This window comes from Suncus etruscus, chromosome 14 (genome assembly GCF_024139225.1).
Source record: "Suncus etruscus isolate mSunEtr1 chromosome 14, mSunEtr1.pri.cur, whole genome shotgun sequence".
Taxonomy (NCBI): domain Eukaryota; kingdom Metazoa; phylum Chordata; class Mammalia; order Eulipotyphla; family Soricidae; genus Suncus; species Suncus etruscus.
This window is the reverse complement of record NC_064861.1, coordinates 2,519,590-2,536,689: the sequence shown is the minus strand read 5'-3', so window position 1 is coordinate 2,536,689 and position 17,100 is coordinate 2,519,590. Positions and strand designations below refer to the sequence as shown.

The 17,100-nt window shown below is 54.7% G+C and overlaps 2 protein-coding genes across 2 annotated transcripts in view; both read left to right on the top strand.

Moving 5' to 3' along the window:
- The window catches only part of CENPE (centromere protein E), a 44,374-nt gene extending 40,894 nt beyond the window's left edge, over nt 1-3,480 (top strand). The window contains exons 46-49 of the mRNA XM_049786536.1: nt 359-456; nt 1,513-1,696; nt 2,653-2,948; nt 3,353-3,480. Of these exons, the coding sequence (XP_049642493.1) occupies nt 359-456; nt 1,513-1,696; nt 2,653-2,948; nt 3,353-3,468 (694 nt within the window). The 3' untranslated portion in view covers nt 3,469-3,480. The remainder of the gene's footprint in view (nt 1-358; nt 457-1,512; nt 1,697-2,652; nt 2,949-3,352) is intronic.
- A 4,219-nt stretch (nt 3,481-7,699) lies between these two features.
- BDH2 (3-hydroxybutyrate dehydrogenase 2) lies at nt 7,700-16,532 on the top strand. The gene is made up of 9 exons (XM_049786985.1): nt 7,700-7,817; nt 8,874-8,952; nt 9,523-9,619; nt 12,560-12,668; nt 12,893-12,953; nt 13,260-13,373; nt 15,046-15,104; nt 15,622-15,714; nt 16,453-16,532. The coding sequence occupies exons 1-9, from the start codon at nt 7,746-7,748 to the stop codon at nt 16,504-16,506; spliced, it is 738 nt and encodes a 245-aa protein (XP_049642942.1). The 5' UTR covers nt 7,700-7,745; the 3' UTR covers nt 16,507-16,532.
- The last annotated feature ends 568 nt before the right edge of the window (nt 16,533-17,100 follow it).

Below are 17,100 nucleotides of genomic sequence, written 5' to 3'. Positions count from 1 at the left end.
GGGTCCTCAGAGCTAGAAGCCAGGTTTACCCACATGTCCAATAATGGGATGGCAGAGATGGGGGCACTGTTGCCAGGTGGATGGGAAAACAACCTCCCTCGAGCCCTCAATGTCCATCCCCATAAAAGACCCAGCCTGTTGGAGGGTTTCTCATGGGCCCTTCTGGCTCCATATCCCGTGGATGGTCACAAACATACAGTGACCCTGGAGCCGCCCTGCGGCTTCATCTTGCTCCTGATGGAGTGGGCACTCCTTACTCGAGGCAGCACTTGGCGGGACAAGCGGGCAGGCCCCCACATGTCCATACACACGCCTCCATGCTCCCAGTTAACCAGCACTCTTCTCTCCTCACCATCAGGCTTGTTTTGACCAGTGCCACTGTTGAGTACCAGAAAGAGGTGATCAGGTCGCTGAAAGAGACCCTCAGGAAAAATCAGCAGGCCCAGGATACCTCTAGTAAGTAGGAACCGCTGGCGCGTGCAGGCTTTCCCTTTTTCTTTGACTTTATTCTTTGTTTTGGGGCAACACAGAAAAGTACTTAGGACTTACTCTTGGTTCTGAGCTCAGAGATCACTCCTGGTGGTGTTCAGGGGTCACTGTGGGATACCAGGGATCTAGCCCAGGTTGGTCACATGCAAGACAATCCCCCTTCCTACTGTCCTATTTCTCAGGCCCCCAGACTTACTTTATAAAATGTTTTTTAATTGAATCACTACACAGTTAAAAAGTTGTTTATGGTTTTCAGTCATACAATGTTCCACACCCTTTCATCAGTGCACATTTCCCACCACCAATGTCTCCAGTTTTCTTTCCGCCCTCCTCTGTACCTGCTTCTATGACAAGCATTCTTTCTCTTTCTCTCTCTCTCTCCTCCCCCCCCCCATATGAAGGCATATCATAACTTTAGTGGATCGTTTTTATTGTCCTAACTATTTTGGGGTTTTGAGGGGTGGTTTTTTTGTTTCAGGGCCACACCATTGGTGCTCAGGGTTTATTTCTGGCTCTGCACTCAGAACTCACTCCTGGTTGGGGGACCATATGGGGTTCCAGGGATCAAATCCAGGTCAGCTGCATATAAGGCAAATGCCCTCCCCGAGGTGCTCTCTCTCCAATGCCATTGTCCCGGCTGTCTAGACAATGCAAATGCCAAGTAGAGGCCGCTCCTGCCTTGACCCTGAGCTCTTGGGACATTCAGGGCCACCAGGCCACAGAACTGGGTCAGAATGAAGGGAACCATAAAAGAAGTTGCAGTTTCTTGTCAGAGTGGGGTTTCCTCCAGAGGTTTGGCACTGCTGTGGAGACAGAAGCCCTGTGCTGTGCCTCTGGGTTACATGAGGACTCGCTTTCAGGAACCAATGCTAGCTGGCTGGGGCATGTGAGGGGGACTATGAGGGGCACCCTTTCACCGTCCAGCTGCAAACTAGAGTACTGTGCTCAGAATTGTCTATTCTGAACTTGGAGGTCCTGAGAATCACCACCTGTTTATGTCCTTCTCTCCCCCTCACCCCCCAGTGGCATCTGAACACACTGACCCACAGCCACCAAGTAAGCCCCTGACTTGCGGAGGTGGCAGCGGCATCGTGCAAAGCACCAAGGCCCTGATCCTGAAAAGTGAGTGCACAAGGCTCGAGAAGGAAAACTGCCAGTTGAGGCAGCAGAATGAGCAGCTGACCCAGCAGAAGAATGAGCTGCTAAGGTGAGAAGAGCTGCTGCCCTTAGGGCTGGGCTGGCTTGTGGTGGCTCTAGTGTGGGACTGTTGTGCATTTGCCAGCACAACCAGCATTCGTTGTACACGGACTATCACACAACAAGGGGTCTTATTTGTGCAGATATGGTCACAATGGGGACAGTGATTCTGAAGGCACAGGTCCATGTAGCCATTCATGTTTCCTTGGTCCTTGGCCTCCCTGTAGCCCAGCCAGGTGCCAGGAGTAGACTTTCAGGGGCCCCGAGTCTGTGGGCCTCCCTCGCACCTGATGAAGGTTGTCGGTAAGGGTACCCCGACCCTGATGAAACGGTGAGAGAAACTCAGCCACAAAGCCCACAGACCCTCAGACCAAAGGTAGGGCTGATGGGTGGGCAGAGAGAGGGGATGGCCAGACCAGGGGAGCGCCTCAGATCCAGCCCCATGGCCTGGGTCCCCAGCACCACCCTCGCCAGATATCGTGAGGAAGTTGGGGAAGCCCCTTGGACTCTGCTCCAGGAGCCTAGTCGGGAACAAATTTGACCAGGGAAGCAGCATGGCTGGACGGGGAAGTATAGATGGGTCAAAGTGAAGTGACTTGGAGTGAGTGAGGGCTGCCAGGGTCTGCCCGGTTCCCTCAGAGGAGCCAGCGGAAGCCACACGCTGTTGTCCCTGCAACCAAGACGGACCCCAGAGGGTGAGCAGGCATGAGTACATGTACATGCAGAAACATTCATCCTCACAATTACCCTCGCACTCAGGCTCACTTGTGCGCAGATACTCGCACTCAACACCAATACACTGCATGCTCACCGACATACTTGGACTCACCAGTATTCAAACACGCACACGCACACACTTGCATGCATATGCATTCATATACAATCACTTGTGCTCACAAGTACGCACGCTCCCTGCACCCCTCGTGACCTCTCCCTTCTCACTACACTCTCTTTTTCTCTCCCCAGCAATAACCAACATCTGTGCAGTGAGGTGCATGCATGGAAGGAGAGAACGCTCCAAGAGGCACAGAAAGACAGGGTGCACCAGCGGTCCCCAAAGTCTCCCAAGGTCACCGCCCTCAAGAAGCACCCACGTGCACCCACGCCATCACCCACCCACCTCTGGGAACGCAATGCTGGCCACCCCAAGCCACCCCGCTCACCCAGGCCCCGGCTCCTGGACAACCACTCCAGGTCGCTCCCGTCGCCCCAGCCCACCCGCTACTTTGACAACTCTAGCCTCTGCCTGGGCCTGGATGCAGGTGAGTCTGGCCAGGGATGGACCTATGCACACAGGGCCCGGAGGGGCTCCTGTGCCCCAGGCTCAACATCTGAGCACAGATCTACCGCCAGAAAACACAGAAAACACTCCTCCTCAGGGTGCAGCCTCTGGCCCCAACTGTTCCTTCAAACAAGCACTCTGCATCTCTCACTTTTCTGCTGCCCCCTCAGCTCCATGTCACATGCTTGCTCCCTTGCACCCTGAGGCTTACAGAGCTGGGTCAAGTCCACTGCACCATGACCAAGCCTGTAGTGTCTGCAGGGACCCACAGAGGCATGTCAGCCACATAAGCCTGTCAGGAGTAATCCCTGTGCACTGCCAGGTGTGGCCCTAAAAACAAAATCAACAGTCTTCTTGTTTCTTTTTTTTTTATTCTTGGCTCAGGACCGTTTAGCGACAATGGAGTGGACAGTGACAAGGGAGTGGACAGAGCCAACCCCAAGCCCCTGCCCTGGATGGCCGAGTCCAGTGCGGATGTGCCTGAGTGCAAGACACAGTAACAACCACCTGCCTCTCAGGACTGTCCCCGCTGTCCTTTTATTTATGTATTCGTTGCAATAAAATGTTATTTACTGCACTAGCAGCTTTATACATCTTCGGAGAATATGTGTGTTTTTTACTGAGCTGCCCATGGCACATACATTGAGATAAGCACGGAACCAGTGAAATCGAAAACAATTCTACCGCCTTGAAAGCAATGATCGTCAATGCACTCAAGTTGGGCATCTATGTAGCTTGTTGGAGGAATTGTTGGATCTCATTTCTTGAGTTTGATTTACAGTTTGGGAGCTGAGGGGACCTCCATAGAGATGCTCAGGAGGACACAATGCTACTCGGGCCCCCTGGGGTTACATCTAGTGACCGTTGGGACCTCGTGGTTCTGGAATGGAGCTCTGGGCAGGCGCACTACTCGCAGCTACATCCAATTAGGATAGAGACCAGAGCAATAGCATAGCAGAGAGGGCATTTGCCTTGCAGGTGGCCAACCCAGGTTCGATCCCCAACATCCCAGTATGGTCCCTGAGCCTTCCAGGAGTGAATTTTAAGCACAGAAAGTTAGGAGTAACCCCCTGAATGTCCCTGGGTGTGCCCCTCCCCAAAAAATTAGATTAATTTTATGTTTTGCTTTTTGGGCATACTCATACTCATTGGTGCTCAGAGCTTACTCCTAGCAGTATTGGGGGAACCATATGGGGTCTCAGGGATCAAACCCAGATTGGCCATGTGCAAAATAAGCACCCAACCTTCTGTACTATCACTCTGGCCCCCAAATTCGGTATTTTAAAATTGAAGACAGGTTACACCATGTTTTCTTAGGGGCCAGTTTTCACCAGTCCTCAGGACAGGTCTCCGTATCACTTCAGCCACCAGCACAGACCGCTCAGCCTCTCAGGCCTGGCAGTGCCTCCAGGCAGGTCAGAATCTCGCCATGCACTGGCAGGAGTGCCCTCCTGAGTGGACATCCTGCCCCTCAATTCTAGGGCCTGTCTTGCCCAATCCAGGAGCCTCACAGAACTTCGCTGCCTCCCCCCTTAGACGGGAGCCATAGTTTTGTCCCCTGGGGCCCTGGCCTCCAAGGATGCACTTCATGCGGTCTAAAGGCCAGGTTGTGTCTGAGTTCCCTGGGGTGGAGGAGCATGTGTATGGGCTCAGAGCGGGGCTCTGCACGCCTCTCTCAGCCCCAGTCTCCCTTCCAAAGCATCTGAGCAAAGACTCGTGAGCTGTGGGCTGAGACTTGGGTGTCCTGGATTCTTGGAGGAGCTGAGCAGCTCAGGAGTTGCGACTGCAAGTGGACAGGGGCTGGATCTCCAGAACCACCTCCTCCTCCTCCTCCTCCTCCTCCTCCTCCTCCTCCTCCTCCTCCTCCTCCTCCTCCTCCTCCTCCTCCTCCTCCTCCAGGATGGCCATGTACTGACTGGGGAGACTTGGCCACGGGCACAGGCGCTACACCCAGGGGTGACCCTGAGTCCTTGGGCAGCGGGCACATAAGTGGAATCAGTGAAGTTTGACCAGAGGAGCGCTGGCTCTGTCTGGTATCTGCCCTGGCCCTGCAGGTCACTGGGCCGAGCAGGAAGCGCCCGGAGCTGTCCAGAGCCAAGTCAGGCAGCCGGGTCCCACCCTCCTGCTCCAGGCGGCACTGCCCAGCGCTGAGTCGTGGATGCTGCCTCTGCCACCTGCTCCCGCTCAGGCATGCCCTTCTGATATATCCCTGCACTGCGCTGAGCTCCGAGCAAGCAGCATCTAAGCTAGCCCTCAGGGTTGCCCCAAAGCGAACCTCAAAAGCTCACAACTGTTCCCGTCGCCTGCGGGGGGCTCAGTTCTCCCAGTCGCCACCGGGCACGGCAGTGTGCGGGGATGGCTAAGCACCACCCCCTGGCCTGCCCGGCCCAGCCTAGCACCACCCCTAGTCACGAGTCCCAGCAGCCCGCCAGAGGCGCTCTGGTCTGGTGGCCGCACGTTCGGGAGCTCGGGCAGTCGCGCTCACGTAAGTTCTGAACCTTTTAGGAGCAAGTGTGAGGGTCCCAGGTTTGGTGGGTGGACCCACCCGCAGGCAGTGCAAGTGGAAATTAGCCCTCAGTTTCCCCAAATGGTCAAATGAAAGAGGAGCCTGCCAGCCTGAGCTCCCAAGTCCCCTTCCCTGGAAATGCGCCCCACTAAGTAAAATCGAGCCTTTAGAGCTCTTTTTTGGGGGGGGTTTGGTTTGGGGGCCACATCCGGCGGTGCTCAGGGGTTACTCCTAGCTCTGTTCAGAAATTGCTCCTGGCAGGTGCGGGGGACCATATGGGGTGCCGGGATTTGAACCATCGTCAATCCTGTGTCAGCTGTTTGCAAGGCAAACGCCCTATCGCTGAGCTATCTCTCCAGCTCCTTTGGAGCTCATTTTTTGGGGAATTCTAGAAGTCTCCAGTCGCCTCTACTGCCCCCAACCCACAGAGCCTGTGCACACGGATTCAGCCCAGGACCTCCAAACCACAGCCTCAGATGGGAACACGTCCGTGTCTCACTGCACCCTTAGCACCAGCCCCACTAACCCTCCACTTTTACTTGAGATAGACTGGAAAACAGAGCACTTGCATCCAGCCCCCTTCATGGGAGGGGGTGGACAAGGACATCCTCAAAGGACTTTTTTTTTTTTTTTTTTTTGGTTTTTGGGCCACACCCGGTGACGCTCAGGGGTTACTCCTGGCTATGTGCTCAGAAATCGCCCCTGGCTTGGGGGGACCATATGGGACGCCGGGGGATCGAACCGCGGTCCTTCCTTGGCTAGCGCTTGCAAGGCAGACACCTTACCTCCAGCGCCACCTACCCGGCCCCCCTCAAAGGACTTTGAGCTTTTCCTCCTTCCCTCCCTCCTTTCCTCTTTTTTTTTTTTTTTCCTTTGCTGGAGTGTAGCTGTGATGACTTGGGCTGTGGTGGCTGCTTTGTAATTTGGTATGAGAGTAGACAAGCTAGAGCAGAGCAAGTTAGTTATGAAAAATGAATGAGTGTCTATAAACCAGAATTAGAAGCCCAGATTATAACACAGTTATAAATATTTTGGGGGGGTCACATCCGGCAGTGCTTGGGGGTTACTCCTGGCTCCACACTCAGAAATCGCTCCTGACAGGCTCGGGGGACCATATGGGATGCCAGGATTCAAACCAATGACCTTTTGCATGAAAGACAAATACCTTACCTCCATGCTATCTCTCCGGCCCCTATAACACAGTTATAATCTGTTTTCTTTTTCTGTGTGTTTGGTTGGTTGGTTTGGGTTTGGGGGCCACATCTGGAAGTACTCAAGGCTCTATACTCAGAACCAGAAATTATTCCTGGTGGTGCCCAGGGAATGAGCTGCCAATCAAAAACAAGATGACCCAGCACAAGGAAAGCAAGCACCCTCCCCGCTGTGCTATCACTCTGACCCCGGTAGCTCGGTGATTTAGAACACTCAGTTCGGATAGCCCAGAGAAAGGGCAGCAAGTCAACATGAGAATCTAGATCTAGTTGGCTTTGTTATAGCACTGGGAGTTAGTACACTGTAGTTCGAACTAGCAGGGGCCATTCAGATGCAAGTGTTTGAGGGTCAGCCAGGCTGAATGAGCCCCTCCTACCAGAAGGGAGCCTGGGGGCGCAGATGCCCTGACAGTTGGCCACCAATCACATCATGCTGGCCACCCGAGGGCAGCTAAAAGGACATTGGAGCGAGGTGAGGTCCTAGGGCCTGCTGAGTCTGGCCACGGTAGGTTGAGCTCCCTGCAGATGCCTAGCAGATAGTCAGCTGACCTTGGCACATGGATGGCCTCCCTCGACCCTCCCTGGCCTGCGTCCATGTGTCCCGTGCTCACCACGCCCCCACTGTGCTATGGCCTGAGCTGTCCATGGCAAGGAGCCAGGCCAGCGTATCCTCTCTGCCCTTACAGCTGCCCTCCAAACTCTGACTCCTGAAATCTAGCCCAGGGGAAAAGAAAGGACCCTCAAGCAGCTGGACATTGTGAACTGCACCCCAGTCCCTGGAACCCACACCAGGAGGCGTGGTAGCCCAACCTTGTGGGGTCTGGATGCAGGGTGTAGGAGGCTCACAGGATGGCTTAGGGTCTGGCTTTGCGCCTCCACACCTGTGTTCACCTGGCTTCCGTGGGCCCTGTGCAGGGACCCAAACTCCCGAGTGATCACGCTTGGGGCACCTGAGACGGGCGATGGCAGAGGGCCATGCTAATCTTTTCTGTGTTGTTCCAATTTTAGCACTATTCTTGAAGAGAACTCTCGAGTCCATTCCTGTAGGACCACTTTCACCATGGGCCGCCTAGACGGGAAGGTGGTGGTGGTGACAGCAGCTGCCCAAGGCATCGGGCGCGCTGCAGCCCTGGTAAGGGACGGCATTGGCCACTTTCTACCGTGGAGGGGCTGGGCAGTACCAAGAGCGCACCCCACACCTCCACTAGGCTCTGTCTTTTGTCAACTTGGGTCTCAGTCACTGCTCCTCACCTAGGCACCAGAGGTCATGCTAGGGCAGCCCAGCCGAGCCCCACTCTGATCCTTAAGCCAAGCCACTCCTTGAGGTTCTACTTGGTCCCCTAGACACTGCCCCCCTATTTTTTTTTTTTTTTTTTTTGGTTTTTGGGCCACACCCGGCATCGCTCAGGGGTTACTCCTGGCTATCTGCTCAGTAGTAGCTCCTGGCAGGCACGGGGGACCATATGGGACGCCGGGATTTGAACCGATGACCTTCTGCATGAAAGGCAAACGCCTTACCTCCATGCTATCTCTCCGGCCCCTGCCCCCCTATTTTTTATGCCTGCCCACTCATCTGGGTCATGCCCACCCCACTGTCCCACACCAGCTCACTCCCTGCTCACTACTCTGGGCCACGCCCACTTCTCCATCCTGCCCACTCCTCTGGACCGTGGCCATTTACTCTTCTACTAGCTAGAAGGCCACTACTACTAGGCCATCTTCACTCCACTAGCTCCCACTCTCCACCCTCCCACTCCACCCCACTCATCTAGACTACACCCACCCTTCTTCCCACCCCTCTGACCTGATACCCACCCACCCAGGGTCCAGCCCACATATCTGGCCGGCCCCATCCGCCTCCCCCCCTCCCCCCGCTGGTTCTGACTGCCCCCTCCCTCAGGCCTGTAGGGGCCTGAGACCTTCGGTTCCCTGCTAAGAAAGGAATAGTGCGTGTGGGCACCCTTACTTCTGGACTGGTGCACCGGCTCGTGCACAGGCGGCCAGACCACAACACCCCCTGGTAATGCCACAGGGCCCTCTAAGCACACCGGGCCTCAGCTCGAGGCCGCCAGCCCCTCGGGCTAAGCCCCATTACTCGGGCAATGTAGGCCGGGCTGCCCCGAGGGACTCGCAAGCCCTGGCTCCGTCCAGAGGCCACAAAGACCGCTCTGTGCTCTGTGCCAAGCAGGCCTGTGCGAGGGAAGGCGCCAAAGTCGTCGCCGTCGACATCAACGCGGCCAAGCTGCAGGAATTGGAAGCGCACCCAGGTGAGCGGGGACAGGTGTGATCAGAGCAGGCCTGGAGCGCCGGCCAGCCCTGCACAGGACGGGCCACAGCAGCCACGGCCACCTGAAGATGTGCCCTGAGTTGTTTAGGGCACAGCTGCTGTGCTTCCGTTTTGCTGGAGTTCGGAGCTTCGCCTAGGAATTACTCCTGTTTCTGTGCTTGGGGCTCACTCCTGCTCTGTGCTCAAGACTCACTCCTGGCTCTGTGCTCAGAGATCACTCCTGCTTCTGTGCTTGAAAATCACGCCTGGCTCTGTGCTTAGGGCTCCCTCCTGGCTTTGGACTCAGGGATCATTCCTGGCTCTGCACTCAGTGATCACTCCTGGCTCTGCACTCAGGCTCACTCCTGGCTCTGTGATTCATCCCTGCAGTGCTCATGGACCGCCTGATGCCAAGAGGGCTCCAGACATCCTGCACAGGCACCTGAGCTCACTGATCATCCTTTGCCCCCTGCCTGCGTGCTCACATCTCAGAACCACCAAGTGGGTAGGTAGTTCAGGGTAGCTCCACTCACGAGATCTAATCACGTGGCACCTTCTATGTCCTCTCCAGGCATCCAGACCCGCGTCATGGACGTCACGAAAAAGAAACAGATTGACCAGTTTGCCAGCGAGGTGGAACGAGTGGACGTGCTCTGTAATGTGGCTGGGTAGGTCAAATGTCCCATAGAGTCCTAAGGATGTGGGGGGCAAGGCACAGCTCTTGGGTCCATGACCAGACTGGGGCACAGCATTGCTAGACAAGTGTTCAGCAGGTGGACAGGGCAGGTGATCGAACAGTACCACCACCCTATGCATCCACCTGCCTCTACACCCAGATCTCACCTGGAATTCAGACTTTTCTCTTTTTTTTTGTTTGCTTTTTTTGTTTTTGTTTTTGGGTCACACCCAACAGTTCCCAGGGGCTACTCCTGGCTCTATGCTCAGAAATCGCTCCTGGCAGGCTCAGGGGACCACACGGGACGCCGGGACTCTAACCACCGACCTTTTGCACGCAAGACAAATGCCTTACCTCCATGCTATCTCTCCAGCCCCGAATTCAGACTTTTCTATCTTGTCCGAGATCCACAAGTTCTTCACGTCTGACTGTTCAGAGACACCTCCCTGGATACAGACCCCCAGCCAGCACCACTTAGGGGGGGGGGCTGGGGTATAGCTGAGAAACACAGGTCTGAATGTCCAGTCTGTGTGTCCACACACAGCTTCTGCACATCTCTGTATACAGTTGCCTCAGGAACGTTGAGGTTAGCCACGCTAAGCCCTCAACAAATGGGACAGGACAGGCAGGACCACTACAAGGAGTCACAGCTAAGCAGGCAGCACAAGGGCCCCTGGGTTCCCTTCTCTCATGCAAAGTCAGTGCTCCCCACTATTGTTTCAGGACCCTCCCCCAATATCTCTGTACCCATAGTTGAGTGTGTGTGAGGATGTACAGAAATTAAATTAAAACAGCGGCAAGGGGCTGGAGAGATAGCATGGAGGTAAGGTGTTTGCCTTGCATGCAGAAGGACAGTGGTTTGAATATGGTTTCCCGAGCCTGCCACGGGCAATTTTTGAGTGTAGAGCCAGGAGTAACCCCTGAGCGCTGCCAGGTGTGACTCAAAAAACCAAAACAAACAAACAAACAAAGAACAGAGGCAAGAGTGGTGGCACAAGAGATAAGGTGTCTGCCTTGCCCACGCTAGCCTAGGACAGACCTCGGTTCAATCTCCCGGTGTCCCATATAGTCCCCCAAGCCAGGAGTGATATCTGAGCGCATAGCCAGGAGTAACCCCTGAGCATCACTGGGTGTGGCCCAAAAACAAACAAAAAAAAGAAATTAAATTCAACAGCAATTTGTGGCCATTTGTTTATGAACAACCAGCTGAGCCTCCTAGAAGGAAGAGGCAGAACAAGGAAGAAACTGAGCACAGCTAACAACAGCTTCACCTCAGGCAGCTTTGGAGAACGGGTCGTGCCAGAGAGAGGGCAGGGATAAGGCTTTTGTCTTGTCCACAGTCAATGGAGATTCAATCCCTAGCACCCCATATGGTTCCATGATTCCCACCAGGAGTCATTCCTGAGCACTGAGTCGGAGTCGGTTCTGAGCCTACAGATGGTGGGATCCCTGAGCACAGCCAAATGTGGCCCAAACCCTCCCTCCACCAAAACAAAGGAGATCTGTGGGTTGAAAATATGAACGTCGGGGCTGGCGAGATAGCATGGAGGTGGGGCGTCTGCCTTCCATGCAGAAGGACGGTGGTTCGAATCCCGGCATCCCATAGGGTCCCCCGAGCCTGCCAGGGGCGATTTCTGAGCGAAGAGCCAGGAGGAACCCCTGAGCGCTGCCGGGTGTGACGCAAAAACCAAAATATATATACATATCATATACATATACATATACATATATATCATATACATATACATATGTATGTATATATATATATATATATATATATATAAACGTTATTTTCCTTTTGGGTCACACCCAGCGGTGCTCAGGGGTTACTCCTGGCTCGGCACTCAAGAATTACATCTAGGGGCCGGAGAGATAGCATGGAGGTAAGGCATTTACCTTTCATGCAGAAGGTCATCGGTTCGAATCCCGGCGTCCCATATGGTCCCCCGTGCATGCCAGGAGCAATTTCTGAGCACGGAGCCAGGAAAAAACCCTGAGCATTGCCGGGTGTGACCCAAAAACCAAAAAAAAAAAAAAAAAAAAAAAAAAAGAATTACATCTGGGGCCCAGAGAGATAGCACAGCGGTGTTTGCCTTGCAAGCCGATCCAGGACCAAAGGTGGTTGGTTCAAATCCCGGTGTCCCATATGGTCCTCCGTGCCTGTCAGGAGCTATTTCTAAGCAGACAGCCAGAGTAACCCCTGAGCACCGCAGGGTGTGGCCCAAAAAATAAATAAATAAATAAATAAAAAATAAAAGAATGGTACCATATGGATGCTGGGGATCAAAGCTGGGTTGAAAACACCTTCTGCTATGCTATCACTCCAGCCCTTGCCTGCTCTGTGGACTCTGTAAGTCCAGGCTATTACTCTCCTTAGCTGCTCTCTTTTCCTTGTCATTTTGAGTTCCCTTGACATGCCCCATTTGTGCCACTGAGTTCCCTTGGCATGCCCTATTTGTGCCACCAGGGGGCACTGCTGCTTGGCAAGCAGGACCCCAGTGCAACAACAGCTCTTGGTCCCGTCTTGCTGGGTTGGATGAATCCTGGGATGGTCACAGGTGGCCATGGAGATTCTTTGTGCTCTGGGTCCCCTGATTCTGGCCTCTGTTTAAGGGAAGAGTGTTGGAGCTGGGGTTGGGGTTCAGGTGGCTGCTGTCTGGCATGTGTGAGGCCTGGGATGGATCCAGGTACCACTCTGGTGATCCTAATCCCATCCCTGGCATCACAGGGCTAGGATCAACTCTGGGCACTGCTGGGCATGGCCCATAAAACAGAGAGAGAGAGAGAGAGAGAGAGAGAGAGAGAGAGAGAGAGAGAGAGAGAGAGAGAGAGAGAGAGAAAGAGAGAGGGGGAAGAGAAAGAATGGTTCCGTCAGGGCTGAGGAGGGAGAGATGCAATAGCCAGGGGTTACAGGCTCTCACCTGGCTCTCAGCTTCGTGCACCACGGCACCATCCTGGACTGTGAGGAGCAGGACTGGGACTTCTCCATGAATCTCAATGTGCGCAGCATGTACCTGATGATCAAGGCTCTTCTGCCCAAGGTCAGGCACCAGGGCTGCGACTACAGTCCACCACCCTCTGTCTCTCAACCGCCCTCCATCCCACCACCCTCATTCCGCCACCCTCCATTTCTCACCCCTCTACCATTCCATCCCTTTATGTTCCCATCTCCCTCCCCTTTCATTCCTCTACCCTCTACCCTCCCCCTCTCATCCCTCCACCTCTTCATCTCTCCATCTACTCCCTCCCTGCTGCTCTTGGGCAGATGCTGGCTCAGAAGTCTGGCAACATCATCAACATGTCCTCAGTTGCATCCAGCATCAAAGGTAGGGCCGGTTCCCACCACCCCAGATGCCGCCGAGGGCACCCCAGTCCCAAGGTCCAGACACGGCTGGGCTGACCCACGGTAGTCATGACGGATAAAGAAATTACTTCCATGCCCCTCCCAGGCAGCTCTCTGCCAAGCACTCCCTGCCAGCCCCATATTTCCTATTGCTCCTTCTCACTCAGGTTTTCGAGGGTGGGTCCACTGGTGCAAGCATTTCCCAGGCTGGGCCCCCACACTCAGTGGAGCAGGAGGTGGGAAAGGGAAGGGTGCCCACCCCAGGCCTGACTCGGTGCCCCGTATGCAGGTGTGGTGAATAGATGTGTGTACAGTGCCAGCAAGGCGGCTGTCATCGGGCTCAGCAAGGCAGTGGCTGCGGACTTCATCCAGCAAGGCATCCGCTGCAACTGCGTGTGCCCTGGTGAGTGTGGGCCACACCACCCTACTGTCCAGGCACAGGTCAGGCCTAGGAGAAGGCCTGTTGCTGTAGGACAAATAGCAGGTGGGCTGGAGCTGGGTCCTCGGGTCCTGCAGCCCCCTGCAAAGTGCTAGAATGACCCATGTCCTCTGCAGGTCCTGGCTGCCAGAGCAGCTTGTGGGAAAGAGGCCAGAGAGGTCTTGAAGGTCAGGAGAGCTGTGTGGGACTCAGGGCCCTGTGTCTGTGCTGTGTATGCCCATGGACCTTGCTTTGGTATCAGATTTGGAAGCAACCACACCTGTGTCCCTGCAGTGGGAGCTGGGTAGGAGGGTCATGCCCTCCTGGTTCCCCAGAAAGATTGGGGAGGAGAGTGGGACCCAGGCCAGGGCAGGTTCCTGAGAGCACAGCCAGAGGGGTGTTCCCTTGCCTACCCGAGCAATGGCCCAGGTTACTCAGAGGTTAAACCCTGAATCAGAGGCTCCCTGGAGCTCAGCTGCATGAGGGGAACAGCTGCTAGAGAGGAGGTGTCAGAGTCTGGAAGGTTCCAGGAGATTGGGGTGTGCTAGGCTCTCCTGGCTGCAGACCACCGCGGGGTGAGGGGCTGAAAGGCTGTGTGACTCATTTCGTGGCCCTGGAACGAGGATGGCAGGGACAGGAAAGATCCTGATCCTTGGGCCTTGGAGCCACTGACTCAGAGGAAACAGTGACGTGATGACTCGGGAACGGTGGGGTATTCAGATGGCTGGAAAAAGCCACCTGGCTCTTGGGAACAAGGAACTGGACAGGTCAGGCGCACCCAGGGCAGCCTGGTGGGGCTGTGGTGCTGCACGGCTGTCATGTGGCAGGGGTGAATGGCAACAAAAACCATGCCAGCCTCTGTTGTCTGAGTGCCTTAGGATGGTCACCAGCATCTCTGAGCACCACTCCTCTACCACCATCGCCCGCAAAGAATTTGAACATTTGATTTATGGGCCACACCCGAAAATGCTGAGGAGTTACTCCTGACTCTGCTCAGAAATCGCTCCTGGCAGGCTTGGGGGAACATATAGGATGCCGAGGATTGAATCAGGATCTGTTCAGGGTCGGTTGTGTGCGAAGCAAACACCCTAACATTGTGCTATCACTCTGGCCCTCGATAATTTGAACATTTGAAACCAATGTAAAAAGTGTAGAACCTTTAGGCAAGTGGAGTTGGTGTTTACATGCCGCCAACCTGGTTTGATCCCTGGCGTCCCAAAGGGTCCCTGAGATGCCAGGAGAAATTCCTGAGCACAGAGCCAGTTGTGGCCCCAAGATAAAAAAAAAAAAAAAAAGCAACAACAAAAACCACAGCTTGGGGCCGGGCGGTGGCGCTAAAGGTAAGGTGCCTGCCTTGCCTGCGCTAACCTTGGACGGACCGCGGTTCGATCCCCCAGTGTTCCATATGGTCCCCCAAGCCAGGAGCAACTTCTGAGCACATAGCCAGGAGTAACCCCTGAGCGTTACTGGGTGTGGCCCAAAAACCAAAAAAAAAAAAAAAAAAAAAAAAAAAAAAAAAAGAAAAACCACAGCTTGTGTTTATAAAGGTAGTTTCATTCTCTATGGCGAAATGGCAGGTGGTAGGGCCCCTGGTGCTGTACGAGGGGCCTGAGGTGTCTCTGCCGTTTCTAACTAAACTGTGTGGCTCCAATCCCAGGAACTGTAGACACCCCGTCTCTACAGGAAAGGATCCAGGCCAGGCCGGACCCCACAGAGGTACCAAGTCCTCCGTGGAAGGGACAGGAGGGCACTGGCTGCTGGCTTGGTGGTGGAGGAGGGGGGCTTCGGGCTGTCTCAGTTTTACACTCTGAGGGGCTTGGGATGATTGTACCCCATGATCACCTGGACCACGGGTCAGATGCTCAGGTAAGGCCGGGACAGAGCGAAGGGAGGCCCGCAGCCCTCTGCTGAATCACATACCAAAGTAGCCCAGGGTACCTGAGCACCGCTCCCAGCACACCCCAGCCACTCGCCCTCCCCCGTGACAGCTGTGGGGTGTTGTATCACTGTGAGTCTCAACTTCTGTTTCCCCTCCACACACAACCTCCTGAATATCCACTTTCTGGCATGTTCCACGCAAGCTCGTGCCCCAGAGGCTCCACATGTGGCTGGGGTGTCTGTCACACAGGGCAGCTCATGCTCATAGCTCATCGCGGTGGTCACCACAGCTGGGCTCCCTTGAACTCTGCCTCTAACCGCAGTAACAAGGACAGCCTCGCCTCTCCCCTTTCAGGCACTGAGTGATTTCCTAAAGAGGCAAAGGACGGGAAGATTCGCCACAGCGGAGGAAGTGGCTCTGCTCCTCGTGTACCTGGCCTCAGATGAGGTGGGCAGGCTAGCACCACTCACACCGCCGCTGTCCGCTGTGACTCGAACATAACCACTCTTGGAGCCAGAGGGAAAGAGAGTACAGACAGGTGTTAGGGTGCTTGCTTTGCACGGGTCAGCCAAGTTTAATTCCTAACACCAAATCTGGTCCCCTGACCCCCACCAGGTATCAGCCTTGAGCATAGTGGGGGGTGACCCTAACTCCGTCTTCCACTCCAAAAAATTTAAAAATAAGTCTCAGGCTCACAGCAATTCACAGTGGGGAGGGCATTGGCCTTGCATGCGGCTGACCTGAGTTCAATCCCTGGCATCCCAGATTGTCCCCCGAGCCTGCGAGGAATGACCCCTTGGGCCGCTGGGTGTGGCCCAAAAACTGAGAAAAAAGTCTCTTTGTGGCACAAAACCCAAGACTTATCCTGAGTTTTAAGAGAAATGCTGCTGCTTCTGCTATTCTTGGCCCTCAGCTGGGGGGGTAGGCTCTCACCAGACTTTCTGATTTTCTGTTGTGCTCCTGACCCACTCACTGCACTGCACTGAAGAACCTGCTTAGAAGATGGTGGGCCGGCCCACCAGCCTAGCCCCGCAGTGTGTCCCACAAACCTATCCAGGGCTACAGTATAGGGCACACTGCCTTCTACCCGAGGTGTTTATCAGGGGGTCTGTGTCTACCGTCCTAGAAACCCTGATAAAGACCCGCGCTGACTGCCATGTCCTGTCCCTCTGTCTCCCCCCACAGTCTGCCTACATCACGGGTAGCCCCATGGTCATTGATGGAGGCTGGAGCCTGTGACCCTAGACCACCAGGATGGCTCATCTTCGTCTGTCCTCTCTGAATGCACCTTCCTGCCTCCTGCCACCCAGACCTCTATCCAGAGCTTCTGAGATCACTGTAGGCAGATGAAACTACAGTGTCACTCCAGATGGGGCTGGCCCAGCACCTGCTCGCTGGTCCCACCCCTCTTACTACCAAAGAGAACAAGCCCTGCAGAAAGAATCCTTTCAAAAGAGCCCTGATTTGTAAGCATAAGTGTGATTAAATTGGAAGTACGGAAAAAAAAAAAAAAAAAAAAAAAAACGAAGGCTCTTATTTATTTTTTTTCTTTTTGGTTTTTGGGCCACACCCGTTTGACGCTCAGGGGTTACTCCTGGCTATGTGCTCAGAAATCGCCCCTCGCTTGGGGGGACCATATGGGACGCCGGGGGATCGAACCGTGGTCCATTCCTTGGTAGAGCTTACAAGGCAGACACCTTATCTCTAGCGCCACCTTCCCGGCCCCGAAGGCTCTTATTTTGATCCTCTCAATGGCCAGGGCGTCTCAGACAGCGGTCGACCCATCAGACCACACAGTGCAAGAACTGAAGATGCAGAGCTGCTTGGGCCCTG

Bases quoted from the DNA above. Each gene is read 5' to 3' on its own strand.
- BDH2 (XM_049786985.1), top strand. From the start codon at position 7,746: ATGGGCCGCCTAGACGGGAAGGTGGTGGTGGTGACAGCAGCTGCCCAA. The intron at 9,620-12,559 runs GTAGGTCAAATG...CCTGGCTCTCAG, and splicing joins GTGCTCTGTAATGTGGCTGG to CTTCGTGCACCACGGCACCA. The intron at 12,669-12,892 runs GTCAGGCACCAG...GCTCTTGGGCAG, and splicing joins TCAAGGCTCTTCTGCCCAAG to ATGCTGGCTCAGAAGTCTGG.